Source organism: Artibeus jamaicensis, unplaced genomic scaffold (assembly GCF_021234435.1).
Source record: "Artibeus jamaicensis isolate MK-2021 breed Jamaican fruit bat unplaced genomic scaffold, CSHL_Jam_final contig_233, whole genome shotgun sequence".
Taxonomy (NCBI): Eukaryota; Metazoa; Chordata; class Mammalia; order Chiroptera; family Phyllostomidae; genus Artibeus; species Artibeus jamaicensis.
In genome coordinates, this window is record NW_026521486.1 from 38,148,236 (window position 1) to 38,163,669 (window position 15,434).

Consider the following 15,434-nt stretch of genomic DNA (forward strand, 5'->3'; position numbering starts at 1 on the left):
AATGAGTTTCATGATTCAAAGCCCAGAAAGTGAGAATTTAGAAGGCTCAAATTAAGGTACGTCACTATGAAATCTCAGAATATTAGAGATGACAGCAGATCATCTTAAATGTTATTAGATTTAAATCAAATATAGAAATTAACTGTCAAGATTAGAACAAACATTTTTATATTAACATTGTAGTTACACATAAAACTGAACTCTAAATTTTGCAGTTTAATTTATTTAGATTATTCAAGGCTCTTATACCAAACTAACATAAAACTTTTCCCAGTCTTACCAATTGTTGGGTCATATCAACAGCAATTGAGGCTACTTCTTGACTGTATTCACATATCATCTTCTGGATAACATTAGTTACATCATCATTTTCTGTCTCTATAACAACATGCAATAGCTCCTGCATAATAGGCCTCACATGTGGCTTCATATACTCCTTAGCTAATGCAATAAAACAAACAAAATCACTAAAAAATTAGCCATTCACAAGTGATAAAAAGAATTAACTTGCTCACAAGGTAAAGTGACACAGTGTAATAGGTTCTAGATAGATTCTTGTTCTGTGGTAAGTTACAATGCTGTACCAAAATATTCTCCATCAACACATTAATATTCCCCGGAGCAACACAGGGATAATCAGTCCTTCACAGGGAAGAACTGTCCTGCCCAAAATGCCAACAGCCCCCACTGAGGAATTTAAATTAGAAATATGTTCCGTGATTAGCATGACGCAGCATAAAAAGTCATGTACGTACAACTGCGCCCAGTACCACGGTGCCCATTCCCTGCCCCACCTCACCTCTACCCAGCCTCCACCGTGCGTGTCCTTATACAATACTCAGACTTCCATTAAAACACTGGTGAACAGAGGTAAGCTGGGTTCATGTTTACTTCCAACGGTTTATTTGAACTTGGAAAGAAATATTCTTCTAAACAAATGAAATATCTATGTCATCACTTAACCAGAAATGCTAGTTGCTACTTTCAGAAGTAGCAAACCCATAGAATCTTAGGGTTGAAAGAATCTTGAAGCCATGTGGCCCAAACCCCTAAATTTAAATATATGGATATCTAAGCCTTAACAAATCATGTGCTTTGCCCAGGTTTATGTAGCAAATTAGTAGCACAATCAAAACTAAACACTGAATCTCTGAATTCCCAGTCTACCATAATGCCCAACAATTATCACCTTGTTCCCTAATCTAAATTTTTTCTGGAAACCACAGTGAAAAAGAATTCCTAAAAAGGTCAAGAATAAACTCCTATTAAATTCTGAGGGGGCAGAAGTTGAGAAGTCCAAACCCAAAATCTTAAGACTTATACAATCATCCTCAGTAGGGAAGCAATTGAAGAAAACTATCTGAGAAGACCATGTCCAAATACAAACAAACAAGCAAGCAGACCTTCTAAAAGGTACTTCTGGCTTTACCTTGAGTCTGGTTGGAAATTAATGACTGGAGAGCAAGGGCGGCCTCGACTTTGACAGGCATCTCCTTATCTTCAATCAGGCTCTTCTTTGCTAGTTCAACTGCATTTCTTAGATTGAGCTCATTATGAAACTTCAAAGAACTGAACGCATGAAGTACCCAACAGGACTATGTTATAAGAAAGTGAATAGGAAACTATTAGGCGTATGGCATTCTGTAACAATGTCACACAAAAAGTTTACTAAGTAAAATATCATTAATTCTACCAAGTCCTATTTGTTTTTTGGAGATCTGCATGTAAGCCTTAGTTGCTAACTTCTGGATTTCCCAACCACTTTATTTTTAAACAGGCAGCTTGATTACTTTTAAATTACCTATATGCAGTAGCCTTTTTCACAGGAAAAAGAAAACAGAGCCAAATTTAAGCGTCTACAAAAAAGGAAGTTCACCCTATTTCAAATATAAATCCTAGCCTAGCCCCTATGTGCAAATAAATTGTCTTCAAGTTTGTGAACCATGTGTTGAAAAACTGAATAATTCAGAGAATATGCCTAAAAAAAAGAAAAAAGCCCTGTTTATGCTTTTAATACATATATGATCCATAACTAGTTTATTATTTATATGTTAAAGCCACTACAAACCAACGTCTGACATTCACAGGCCAGCCTTTACAGCAAACAAACACCGCTATCCTTCCATCACACCCAATCTCCTTTCCGCTCACGCGAAGTATGAAGGATTTTAAACCTTGTATGGATGACCAAATTTTAAACTATTAGACCACAGAACCATATTATTACTTTTTAAAAATTCTTCTATGTGCATTAAACATAATCAACAGTAATTAATTTAAATTACTAAAGACTTCTATCAGTAGAATTACAATTTATACATATTCTCAAAGATAGCAGCTTACCTATAAAAATATGTGAGTGTGCTCGACATCTCTAATCTGCATTCGCCCAAATATTTCTCCAGTGATAATTATCTTGTTTATAAAATGCTTTAGAATGTATAAGGCATTAATAACATATGCTGTGTTTAGCAAGAACTTTTTGTATTGATGTAGTTATAAAGATAAATATGAGGCTCTTGACTTAAAGTTCTATTTCTCCATAAAATGTTGCTTCTAGAATACACACTTAGAACACAAATAAGTTTATCATGAATGGATTATTATTTTCTCCACTTTACTAAGGCATATGTACCTAATATACTAGAAATCATAATCAGGTTTTTAGCCAAACTAGAATCCCAGGCTGTTTTTTGGACATGGAAAATTAATCGGTTTATGGATTTACTCTGTACTGTTGCTGTACCGACATCCCCCTCACTGCATGTTTTGCATATGCAGGAAGTGAGGCGAGGGTGCAAAATGAAAACAACTGGAATTAAAATCCACAAATCCCTTTATTTACTAATTTGTTCTTTATTCAGTTTATGTGACATAAGAAACAATCTAACTTCATTTCACCTTAGTATGTGTCAACTTATCCAAAAACAGTCCAATAATTACCTTACAGATGAACATTTTAAGACACATACTGAAAATACAAAAAACTTACTCTAGCTCGAAGATACCCCAGGTTAGACAACAGTAACGGGAAGACGTGATTCTGCAGCAACAACTCCATTTGGTCCTTGAATAAACTCTTCTGTTAGGAAACAGAAACTAAGTTTCAACTTACCAATGTCATTTTCATATGTAGAAATCACATCCCAATAAAGTACATTTATTATGACTTACACTTAATATATTTCTATTTACAAGTTTGTAAAATTACTTCACCTACATATTGCTTATTTTAAAATAAGATAAAAGTTGTACCTTAAATACTATTTGATACTGACTGATTTTTGTAGAAACAAATAAAGCCATTTCATGTCAGTTTTTTTTTATACAGCAACAGTTTCATATAGAAACGCTGACAAAAAAGTCAAATGTTCCTTTTAACTAAAGAAACCGGTGACAGAAAGAATATTTACAGTCAACTCAGTCATGCAGAAGCAGTCACTAGCTTTAAATTATCCATAACTTTCATATTCTCTCATCCGCCTGTGCTTTACAGTTTTAAGTAAATTAAATTTTAAACAACTTAACCTTCAATAAAATATCAGCTAGGGAACCAATCACATGCAGGGCCCCATCTTTCTTCCTAGGGTCGAAGTTTGGGTCTGTTAGGATTTGGTAACAGAACGCCATCATTTTTGGCAACACCTAAAAAAACAGAAGAATACATTTTAGTGTAGATTAGCTTTTGCTGCATTACTATAATATTATATACAAAACACAAATTTTCAAAATTAAAGCCACTTTATTGTGTTTTATCAAGTAGTTATAAATAAGAAAACCAAATAACACTTTGTACTTACTAGGACAGGAAAGCATTCTTAGAGTGACAGATGATAACGCATCATACCACTGTTCAATTACCAGGGTTATACTAAGTATCGAGTCAACACAGGATTTACAGAGAGTAACTATGTACCTCTTTCCTTTTCTTCGCAGCGGTATACAAGAGCGTCTGGGCAGCTATGGTAGGAGAAGCATAATCTTCAAAAATATCTAAGATGTTAAAAGGTTAAACAGTATTAGTAAAAATATAATTACTTCCTATATATTTTAAACCTGATTAATCACTATTCCGAAACCAAGAAACACAAGAGCCCACACGCGACACCGGCGGACAGCATACAAGAGCTGAGGGGCACCCATGTTTTCATGCACAGAAGTATCAAACTCTACAGGCTGTCTTTTTAGGCAATCATATATTTAAAAGCAACCCATTTGGGGATATCTGTTTCACTGAGGACAGGAAAAGTGCTGTATCTTTAGCAAAAAACAGTAAAAATTTATTTACTGCTCACTATGTGCCAGGCACTGTTGTTCTAGGCTCTGGGGACACAAAGATCAAACAAAAAGGGTTCATAGAGTTTACAAGGTGAGAGTGAGAAATGTTATTATAACACACACGCTAACACACATAACAGGTCAGGCTATGGACAAATGTACAACTGGGCAAAGAGACACAGAGTGACAGAGTATAGGGTGCTAGTTTAAATAGGGGGTCAAAAAATTGGGGGACAGGCAAAGCCTCTGCAATGTTCCTTTAAGGTGACAGGTAAGAAGCAACTGAATGGATAAGGGGAAAGCTCTGCAGGGAAACCTAAAGATACGACTCTCCAAGGAGAGGAACCAGTGAGTGTAACGACAGTCCTGAGGGACTGCTAGGATAGCACTTGGCTCTGTCGACAGGTAGGTTCAACAGGTGTTCAAAGGGTACTTGTGTAAAACACACCACTTAACTACATGAAAACTTCAGAATAGGCAGTTTTGTATAAGAACATGAAAACCTGAGAAGTATCTGATAGATCACAGTTAAATATAAAAATAATCCCAAGTCTAAGTCTTTGCCTCAAAATATAAAACACAAATATAATAAGGCTAATAACTAACGTTTATCGAGTACTTACTCTGTGCCAGGCACCACAGCAAGATTTCTGCCAGCATGTATTCAATAGTATTCCACACTAAGCAGTTAACACAACCAGTTACGTGTATCACCCATCCCATTTAATCCATCCTGCACTGTCAGCTGCCTACTTTATAGCTGAAAACACTGCCACTCAGAGAGGTTCCGTAACCCTCCCACAGTGCCCGGGGCAGGTGACCAAGCTGGCACTCACACCCAGGCTGCCTTAGCATCAACGCCTGGGCTCTTGTACGTGTGACCGAATCTAAAAACTTTATTATTAATATCAGTCAATACATTTACATAGGAGTGTTTCATTCATATAAACAATTGTTAAGTGACAAAAATATAAAAAGAAAACTAATATAATAACTGTTCTTCCCTATGTATATTGTCCAAAAGTAAAATATAAAAGTCAAAACTAGCCACTGCATTCTATGGTTAATAACAAGAAAATGGTTAAGGAAAAGGCACTTCAGCTAGTCTTGAGTTATCCATATTCTCTATTAACCCATACAATGTAAATTCTGTCAATCAACACTCATAGCTCTTATTTTATCTCTAAAACCAGACAGTATCTTATTTCGTAAGAAGAATTGAGTGTGCCCTGGCTGGTGTGGCTCAGTGAATTGAGCACCAACCAGCCTGCAAACCAAAGGGTCACCAGTTCGATTCCCAGTCAGGGCACATGCCTGGGTTGTGGGCCAGGTCCCCAGTAGCAGGCGTGTGAGAGTCAAACACACATTAATGTTTCGCTCCCTCTCTTCCTCCCTCCCTTGCCCTCTCTCTAAAAAATTTTTAAAAATCTGTAAAGCAAAAAAACACCAACTGTTAAAAAAAATAAATGAAATAATGGTAACTTTCTGAACAGCTGAACAATTCCTCTGACATTACAAAAAAAACACAGGTATTACAGAAAAGCTAAACATTAAAAGAATGCAGTGAAAAAGATAGAAAGACATATGAAAAGATTCTCAACGTCACTAAGGATCAGAGACATGCAAATTAAAACCACAATGAGACATCACCTCACACCAGTCAGAATGGCCATCATCTATAAGTGAGGACGTGGAGAAAGGGGACCCTTCTGTACTGTTGATGGGAATGCAGACTGGTGCAGTCACTGTGGAAAGCAGTATAAAGATATCTCAAAAAACTAAAAATGAATCTGCCTTCTGACCCAGCAATCCCACTGCTGGGAACATACCCAAAGGAACCCAAAACACTAATTCAAAAGAACATTAAGCACCCGTATGACCTTTGCAGGGTTATTTACAATCGCCAAGATTTGGAAGCAGCCCAAGTGTCCATCCATGCATGAGTGGATAAAACAACTATGCGACCTTTAGACGATGGAATTCTACTTGGCCATAAAAAAAAGAAGAAGAAGAAGAAAATTTTACCTTTTGTGACAACTTAATGGACCTGGAGAGTATTGTGCTAAGTGAAATAAGCCAGCCAGAGAAAGACAAATGCCGTATAATTTCACTCATATGTGGAATCTAACAAACAAACTGAACTGAAAAGCAAAACAGAGAGACTCACAGGTAGAGAGCAGGATAACAGCTCTGGGTGTGGGGAGGTCAGGGAGTAGAGGGATTCAGAAAAAAGGGAAAAGGACTCGTGGACGTGGACAACAGTGTGGTGACTGCGGGGGGAGAAGGTACAGGGGATAAATGGTGATGGAAAAAAATACAATGAAAAGAAAAAGACAGGAGACTGGCTAACTACTCTGCTCCTAGGAAAACAAAGGCACTAAAAAGGGGAAAAATCGTACTCATGTGTAATGATTTTTCAAAAGAAAATTTAGAATGAAGGGATGAAGCAGATGGTAAATACCATTTCTCATTCATTTGTTTATCCTGTACTTTGTCTCCAAGAGAAGAGGCATTCCTGACTTACTGAATCAAATAACACAAACACCAAGCACTGGAAAAGCAATTTAGCATCTATACCAGTAGACTTAACTCAAGCAGCCAGAGACGCCTGGCCCAATAAGGGAAAGCCCTGTGTTGCCACAGCACCTTCCACATGCCCTAGGCAGTGATAGCTTTACCAATTATTTATTGCAACATTTATCAAAGACATACTAGAGCCAAACACTAGTATGCAGAGATGCAGAAGGAATGGAGAATGCAAAATACAGCAAATAAGCAAGAGAAAGCCCCGCCCTCAGGTCACTCTGAGTCATGGGAGAAACAGAGGTACAAATAACATTTTGCTATGGTAAGTGCCTGAGTAATTCCATGAAGCAAATAATTCAAACTGGGAATAAAAGGAAATGAACTCAGGCAATCTACACCATTTGACAGCTTCCAGAAAAATCGAAACTAAAAAACCCCCCACCCCAGAAACAGGGCCACACAATGGGGCCACTGTAGATAACCTCATTCCCCTGTGGAATACTTAGTCTCTGGGATAAGGAAGCAAAGTAAATATAGATGCTCCTAAAACATGCAGAAATCCGAAGGATCTCCCAGACCATGCACAACCCCATCTATCAATGGGTATCCCAAAGGACACGGGAAGGGATGGTGCCTGCAGATCAGCGTCACGACAGAAAAGGTTACAGACGGCTCCGAGGCTGCTTCAGCACCCGTAAGAGGGATGAAATAAAGTGGCCTTTTGCTTCCCGTACCCAAAGGCCTCGAGTTCACTGGTTCTACAGAACATCCAGCTCTCACAAGTTTCAAAGGTTATCATACAGTGCAGAACTTGAGAATTTAACAAAGTAATAAAATGTGCTTAAAATATAAATTCAGCTACAAAAGTTTAGGTACGCAGGAACTAATGAGGAATAAAATCGTCTCGATTACCAAATTTCATCCTTATGTACTCATACGGGTCCTCCTGCCACAGCTCTTCATCCTCGTCTTTGTAACACATCACAGAGAAAATCACATCTTCAGAGATATTCTACGACGGAAGAACAACAACAAATGGGTATACGCTACTCAGATGGGGGAACACTAATAAGGTATTTACTGACTGCCTTTATGATGTTAGTTTTCCCAACTGTTACTTTTCTGTGAAGCTTGCAGTGGCTCAGGTGAGGCAGGAAAGCCAGAGCCGAGGGTGGGGGCAGGGGGCTGAGGGCGAGGGGCAAACAGAAGACTTTTTAAACAGCAACCGATTAAAGATAGAGAGAAAGAGATGAATGTAAATGTTCTTCGTCGAAGGAATAGAAAGGATAATAGAGTTTTACTAACAAACTAGTATTAAACGTAAGAGAAATAAATATCAAGCAAGGTTATATTTATTATTGTATTTCTTTCTGTGAACTGTTTTTCATTCCCAATTTGGTCCTAAATGTCAACCTAGCAACAATATTAAAATTTTCTTTCCTTCTTCCATTTTCAAAAACCTAATTTCCTACTCTACAAATGCAGGTTTCAGGCGGAAAGAAAAAAACCACATCTGTGTGTACACTGCTTCGATTACATATTTAAAAACAGAATCATCTCTTAAATAAATTAAATATGTCTAAGAGAAAAAAATTCAGCCTAAGGTTAAGAGTTTTCTTAATCCTATATTATAGCCATGTAAAAGTAAGGCCAAAGGCATCATGTAGAAAAAAAACACTATCACAATTCACCCTGGCTTTATAGGAACACAGTAAATAAAATGAAATCAGTATCTATTAACAGCAAAGAAATGATCCCTCTTTGATCAAGGAGATTAGACAAATGTTAAGATACCCACAGAAAGCAATGCAAATGATATTGTATTTCTTAAGACCTGTAATAAGATAATACTAAACAAATTCTATCCTGGACACCAAAGGCAAAGAAAAAAATTATTTTCCTTTTTAGATACCATCTTGGAGATTACAGGAATTTAAGAATTTACAGTTTAAAAGGAAAAACAAATTCAGTTCCTAACATCGTTGAATTACTCAAAATTGTCTGTACGCAAATAAGACTTTATTTATTAATGGCCCATAATTTTTTATTCTCATCTGTTCTTTAAATAACAATGTGGAATTCTATCTTTAAGTAAACAATTAAGCAAGATCCACTGAATCCAAGTCTTCCAACTCATAAAACTTGAAGTTCTCCCTCTTCTCGAACCCTTAAATTTCCAAGTCCTTCAAATAAGTACAAGATCGCACCCATCCGTAATTATCAGTGGAAATAAAAATATATTCAATATAAAATATGAACCAGTAACACGTTCTTTGTTTAGAAAACCTAACTTAACCAGCGAATACTGGGAGAACTGCTCCCGACACTGACCTGTATGTGCGGCTTCATCTGCTTCCACGTCACTGAATGAACCACCCCTTGGTTGAGGTAGTTGAAGGCTTGCTGAAGAACACGAGGCGCTACGTACTCTTTCTGTCTGTACTGGTCTAAAATTTTTAGTAGTACCTATAGGGAAACAGGAAGAGGAAATATAAGAGGATACGTACGATTTTAAATGTAAGGGGAGGAGCACTTCAGTCATGACATAAAACCCAGAATGCATAAAGATAAAGACTAACAGGTTTATAAGGAAGGCAATATTTTGTGAGGAAACTCATGGGCAAATTTAATTATGAGATACATCCATGTTATACTGGAACAGTGTCTTACTGTAATTTCCAGGCATCTGCCCTACTTCTAACCTGTGGATCTACTCAGAATAAACCTGCACTGTACTCCACATACTAGCTCTCCTAATAAATTAAGACTGCTTGCTGTTAAAAAAACAACAGCAACAACAGACCTGACTAAATGAACACAGAAAACAACCAGACAACAAGATTCACCACAGGCATACTTTAATACTTGTCAGAGCTGCACTTCAAACAAAAAGAAATAATAAGTTATCCAAAAAAAAATAGTATTGGGACAACTGATTAGCCCTCTAAAAAAAAAAAAAAGAAGCTAACTAAACTTCATTCCAAAATAAGTTCCAGATAAGACAATATTTCAACAACAAAACAAATGAAAGCTTAAAATTCCTAGAAGAAAATATGGAAAAGTTTTATTTTAGAATCTCAGTCCACAGAAAGTCTTTATAAACACAACACAAAACTGAGAAGTTATTTTTTAGAAGAGAGATTATTTATAAGGAAAGAACGATGCCCAAAGCAGCCATGACTGTTCCAAGGACCCTGCGTCAGAGGTAACACAATGAAATCAGTTTTCTAATTCCTGGTCTCCAGATCTCTTCCATATAGCAAGCTGATAAATGAACTGGTGAATTAAATAAAAAGGGTTCTTTCAAAACATGTACAAAATTTATAAATTCAGAAGATAAACTCAGTTCAAATTATATAAAATTCAGGTTTAAAAAATTTGTCTGAAGTCCTCCCAGGACCTGTGCGGTTTTCAGCAATGCCAGCAATGCAGGCTAAAAATGGGTGCGGTTTGAACAGGGTGTTCCCAACACAGTGTGGCTCATACACAGTGAAGGTGGTGGGATGAGACATAAGAGTAAAGAAGAGAACAGTTTTTGATAAGAAAACTACTTTTAAATACTAGGAACATGCACCATAAACAACTAAGGTACGAACAGTTTAGGGCATGGCTGCAACGGCCTGACATTTAAATGTATGTGTGCCTAGACACACCCTCGTTTATGTGAGACTGAAAAAACTACTGAACACACCTTAAGAGGACATCAAGTTCAGGAAGCCTAATGGGTTTAACAGCAGTGGAGAGAGCAGAAGGCAAAGCTGGCCAGCTTCCCAAGCATGCCAGTATTCACAGTGAATTGGTGAACAGATCATTTTAATCATTATTCACTAATTTCCCCTATAGACTGTCTCAAGGGGCAATAAAATAATTTGTGAGAAAATTGCAGCCATAGCTTTCCTGAACTGTTGCAAGGTACTTTTTAGAAACAAAAGTCCATAAAATGATACCAGACAAAATGATAATCTATGAAAGGAAGTATTCCATCTCACATGAAAGGTTTGAACATTAACTTGGTATCATTTACAAGAAAGAAGCCTATATGCATAAATTTATAAAAATCTAGAAACATCCTCTGTATGATTAAAGCCTTTCACTACATATGAGCAATCATTGCTTCTTCAATATGGTCCTGACCCAGACACTGCTCAATAGTCATTAAATTTTATTTGCTGAAATATAAACAAAAATATCATGATTCAAATGGCAATGCAGAGCAACCAATCTTCATGTCCACTTGTTGTACTTTTTAAATATTATTCTCAAGAACTCCTAATTTTTACTGTATAAAATGGTACCCAAACTTTCATAAAAAATGAGTAACTTCTCAGCTGAAGTCTCTAACTTCTGAGCTCAACTTCTCTTGAAATAGAACAATTTGTATTCCATTAACTCTTATTTTAAAAAAAAAAAAACCCTTGGAACAAAGAGGTGAGCCTCAAAGGAACAGAAGGTCAGAAACTCGTAAGAGATCAGAGAGTTAACAGAAGAATCCAGCCTAATAATGGTGACTGCTATACCAGCACCAACAAACCAGAAAGGTTTGCCTGTAGCATCTGGGAGTCTGGAAGGGCACTTCACGCGGTGGCTGCCCTAGGCCACCTGGTTCTAAAACTAATTGCACTGCATTAAATTCCAGAGCTGCCAGTTCATCCCCTACAAATACACAGTATATTAACATGTTTGTAACCCAATTTTAAATGGACAGAAATAATTTAACTACTATCAGTAGTAACCATCCTTCTGTTTAAAAAGCATAAGTTGATTACCTGCTGAATTCCCACTGCATAGGTTTTCAAAAAGAATTCAGAAAATTCAAAATATTCTTTTGTGACATTTCCTGGGCTTCCATAGCTTAAAATACAAAGAGAAAATGTTTAAACAGCGTAAATTTTAAAAATGAGCATGTTCACTAGCTTAAATACAATCCCTTGTTGAAAGATATTCTATTGAGGCAGAAAACTAACACTTTCCCTACTTCTCACAAGCCCCAAAATGAAATCATGATGAACTGCACTTTGACTCTGGGTCTTACTAAAACTTCAGACAGAAACGTCTACCTACTTAGTTAACAAAGACCTCCTAAAGGGTGAATATTACAAATAAAAATATATCCAACATATATTTTTCAATAAATGCTTCCATCATTAAATAAATCTAAGTTGCCTATGGAGCTGAATGGTGAAGCACCTTCTTGTACAATTCCTGGTATTTCCAGGAATTACCAGGATATTCCAAAAATATCGGATATTTCCAATAAGCTAACCATTGTCATTTCTCCATTCTTTTTATAAAAAATAGAAAGATTCAGAGAAAGCCCAGCACCTCTTTATGATCTCAAAGTCAGTGACCACAATTAAGCGTCCTTTAAAACAGAGGGCAACTTTTTGCCCTCTATGACACTAAAGACAAATAACCATATTCTGTGGATGATCACGAGACCTATCCAATTTTATTACATCCAACACTGAAATACAGGCCACAAGATCATAAATCTGATAAACAGCATTACCGTTCAAAAAGACGGGCTACAATGTGCAGAGCCCACTTCTTACACTTCCACCAGACTAGTTCTGGTCTATCATCCTCATCGATTTGCAGGGTCTCCTATGAGGACAAAACACCCAGATTAAATGTCTGCATAATAAAAGGTTTTATGTGAATAACAGAGGCAGAATAAATCTTGCTACAGATTGAGTAATATTCATTCTGAATTTAGATTGCCATACAAATGCAAATTTCTACTTATAGATTGCTAGCTAGGAATTAAATAAGAAAAGTAAATTTCAACTAACTAGTGCTGTTGTTCACATCTATTTCCTATTTTCAAAATACCCAAAAAAGTAGAAAACAAATACAAAATACCATGTCACTGGAGGAAACTCTGGGATAACAAAAAGGTCCTATATCTTTATTTGGGTGACAGTAACACAAGTGTGTCTTTGCAAAAATGCAAAAATTCTGTGCATTAAAGTATATAAATTAAACTTACACACAGTATGTCCCAAGATATGAATAGGAGAAAAAATACTTCATATATGAAGACAAACTTAAATCTTAAAGTATTTGATATATATTTTAATTGGATTATTTCAGTAAATTTGATAATTATACCATCATTATTATTGCAGACAAAAATTAGACACTACCTTTTACCTGTCAAACTGACAAACTTAGAATTTTATGTAAAAGATATTCTCAGTTACTGTTTATTAAAGTATAAGCCAGTGCAATGATTCTGGAGAGTACTTTGCAAGATCTGTCAAAGCTTTAAACACTTCTAGAAGATCTATCCAAAGAAAATAATCATGTATGTGTATAAAAATTTAACTACATCTTTACAGTTAGAACACTAAAAAACTAAAACAATCTAAACAGCCAGCAAATGAAGCATTCAACAAAACCGACAGCATAAAAACATTTGTAACCATAAAAATACTTATAAAAGATTTGAAGTGAAAAATAAATTTCAAAACAGTAACTACATATACTATTTTTACAAGTAAAATATAGTTACATACAGAAACCAAGAAAAAAGGCTAGAGGAATAAATACCAATTTTCAAAATTTTTTAATCATTTTAGTAAGAATTAGTTATTTTATTAGTTTTGTTTACCTGAATATTCCAAAACTGACTATGTATTAGTAATTATTTTTACTACAGTAGTAACTTTTTTTCCCAAATAGTCTAGAATTATAAATCAGTCTACCACAAGTATCCCAAACCTAAGTTTTCCCCATTTTTCTTAAGAACAGAAGCTGTCTCTTACGGGAGGAACTGTCCTGTCAATAATAGTTCGAAAGATCTCCATCCACACTGTCATGGTTTGGTTAGTCACCAACTGGAGAGGCAACGCGTACTGAAACAGAAAGAGCATCACGTCAGGCGGCAGCTGCTGTGCTCCAGCAAATCAGCAATTTCGGCCATACTGGGAGGTTGACATACATGAAATGGCTAACATTTGACCTTGAAAATAATAATTTCATATGGTTCAACCTAAAATTCAATTTTAAACAGACCTATTAACATATGTATGCAAATTAAAATTTTAAAATCTAAAAATATACATGCCATGAATTACTTCTCGGAGCTACTTTAAATGAAAACAAAATATTTTTAATACAGTAAGGTCTCATTTACTCAGCATGAGATTCCAGATAAGTGATTTTTCACCGTTCACCCCTTTGTCAGACTCTGTTTTGACCACTCCTTCCCCAACTCTACTGACATATAACTGACGTACAACATTGTGAGTCTGTATTTAAGGTACGTAAGATGATGACTTGATATACGGATATACTAAGAAATGATTACCACAATAAGCTCTGGTAACACTTCTATCACCTCACTTAACACCTGTCCTGTGGTGAGAATTCATTTTAACCACTTTAATGAAAATCTTTATCTCAAGACGCATTTTCTTCAGCCACATTCCTCTACATTGAGGCATAAAACCGCAGCCGCTCTCTGACTGTGGGCCCCCCCCGTGCTGCACTGTGAGTGAAGGGAGATGAGCAGCACCGTGTCTGCGTCCACGCATCCCCAAACCTGCTACGTGCTAAGGACATGACGATAAGTAAGACACGCAGTCTCTGTCCTCACACTCTCGCTGGGGAAAACAAGGTGTACACACAAGGAATTACACAGTGGCATGATACCGTGTACGGATAAGAGCAGTGCACAAGAGGACCACTAACCCAGCCTGGTAGTATGAGGAACCACTTTCTGGAAGAAGGAAATGTGAACTGAAACATGGAAAAAGAGCACAAATCAGCCAGCGTGTAAGGGGAAAGAGTACTCCAGGTAGAAATATTTTAAAGGCTCAAAATTAAGAAAGGGCATGACACATTCACAAAGCTGAATTTCAGTATGGCTGGAGTGTAAAGCACAAAGGTAAAAATGGCAAAAGAAAACATGGAGAGATGAAGGGTTTTATAAACCATATTAAGAACTTCAGCCCTGGCGGGTGTGGCTCAGTGGACTGAGTGCCGGCCTGCAAACCAAGGGGTCACCAGTTTGATTCCCAAGCAGGACACATGCCTGGGTTGTGGGCCAGGTCCCCAGTAGGGGACACATGAGAGGCAACCACGGGCTGATGTTTCCTCCCTCTCTTTCTCTCTCCCTTACCCTCTCTAAAAAAATGAATGAATGAATGAAAGAAATTCACACTCTATTCTCAGTGCAATGGGGAGAGAGGGAACAGAGGAGGAGCAGGCTGAGGGTTGGGGAAAGTGACAGAGTTCACCTTTGGACAAACTGAGTTCTGAAGTATGTGTGAAATACCCAAATGCTGTGCACAATATTTAATAAATGCTTGAACAAAGTCTAATGAATTGTATCATACTTTTCGAAACATAAATACATTATCACTGTAATTATCTCTCTTAAAGCCTTCCAAATCCTTGCTGCCAGGATACCCAACAGGAGCATATTTCTTTACTAGCATACAATAGATTACAAAAATGGTTTAAAAAGTCAAGATTTTCATTGGTTTTTTAGGGTTTTAGCATGTGTACGTTGAGAAAATAAACGTTTTGGATTTTGCCCTCATAGCTCAAGTAGAGGCGGAGGCTTGAGGAAAATTATTTCATCAGCCTCTGTCACACTTCCTGATTCCCGGTTATACTTCTCC

The 15,434-nt window shown here is 36.7% G+C and overlaps 1 protein-coding gene across 1 annotated transcript in view; it reads right to left on the reverse strand.

Moving 5' to 3' along the window:
* IPO8 (importin 8) overlaps nt 1-15,434 on the reverse strand; it is a 55,651-nt gene that overhangs the window by 25,437 nt on the left and 14,780 nt on the right. The window contains exons 6-15 of the mRNA XM_037139772.2: nt 13,572-13,661; nt 12,314-12,408; nt 11,571-11,655; nt 9,136-9,270; nt 7,717-7,816; nt 3,917-3,993; nt 3,529-3,645; nt 2,993-3,082; nt 1,430-1,595; nt 281-441 (exon numbers count right to left, since the gene is read on the reverse strand). Coding sequence (XP_036995667.2) covers nt 281-441; nt 1,430-1,595; nt 2,993-3,082; nt 3,529-3,645; nt 3,917-3,993; nt 7,717-7,816; nt 9,136-9,270; nt 11,571-11,655; nt 12,314-12,408; nt 13,572-13,661 — 1,116 coding nt within the window. The remainder of the gene's footprint in view (nt 1-280; nt 442-1,429; nt 1,596-2,992; nt 3,083-3,528; nt 3,646-3,916; nt 3,994-7,716; nt 7,817-9,135; nt 9,271-11,570; nt 11,656-12,313; nt 12,409-13,571; nt 13,662-15,434) is intronic.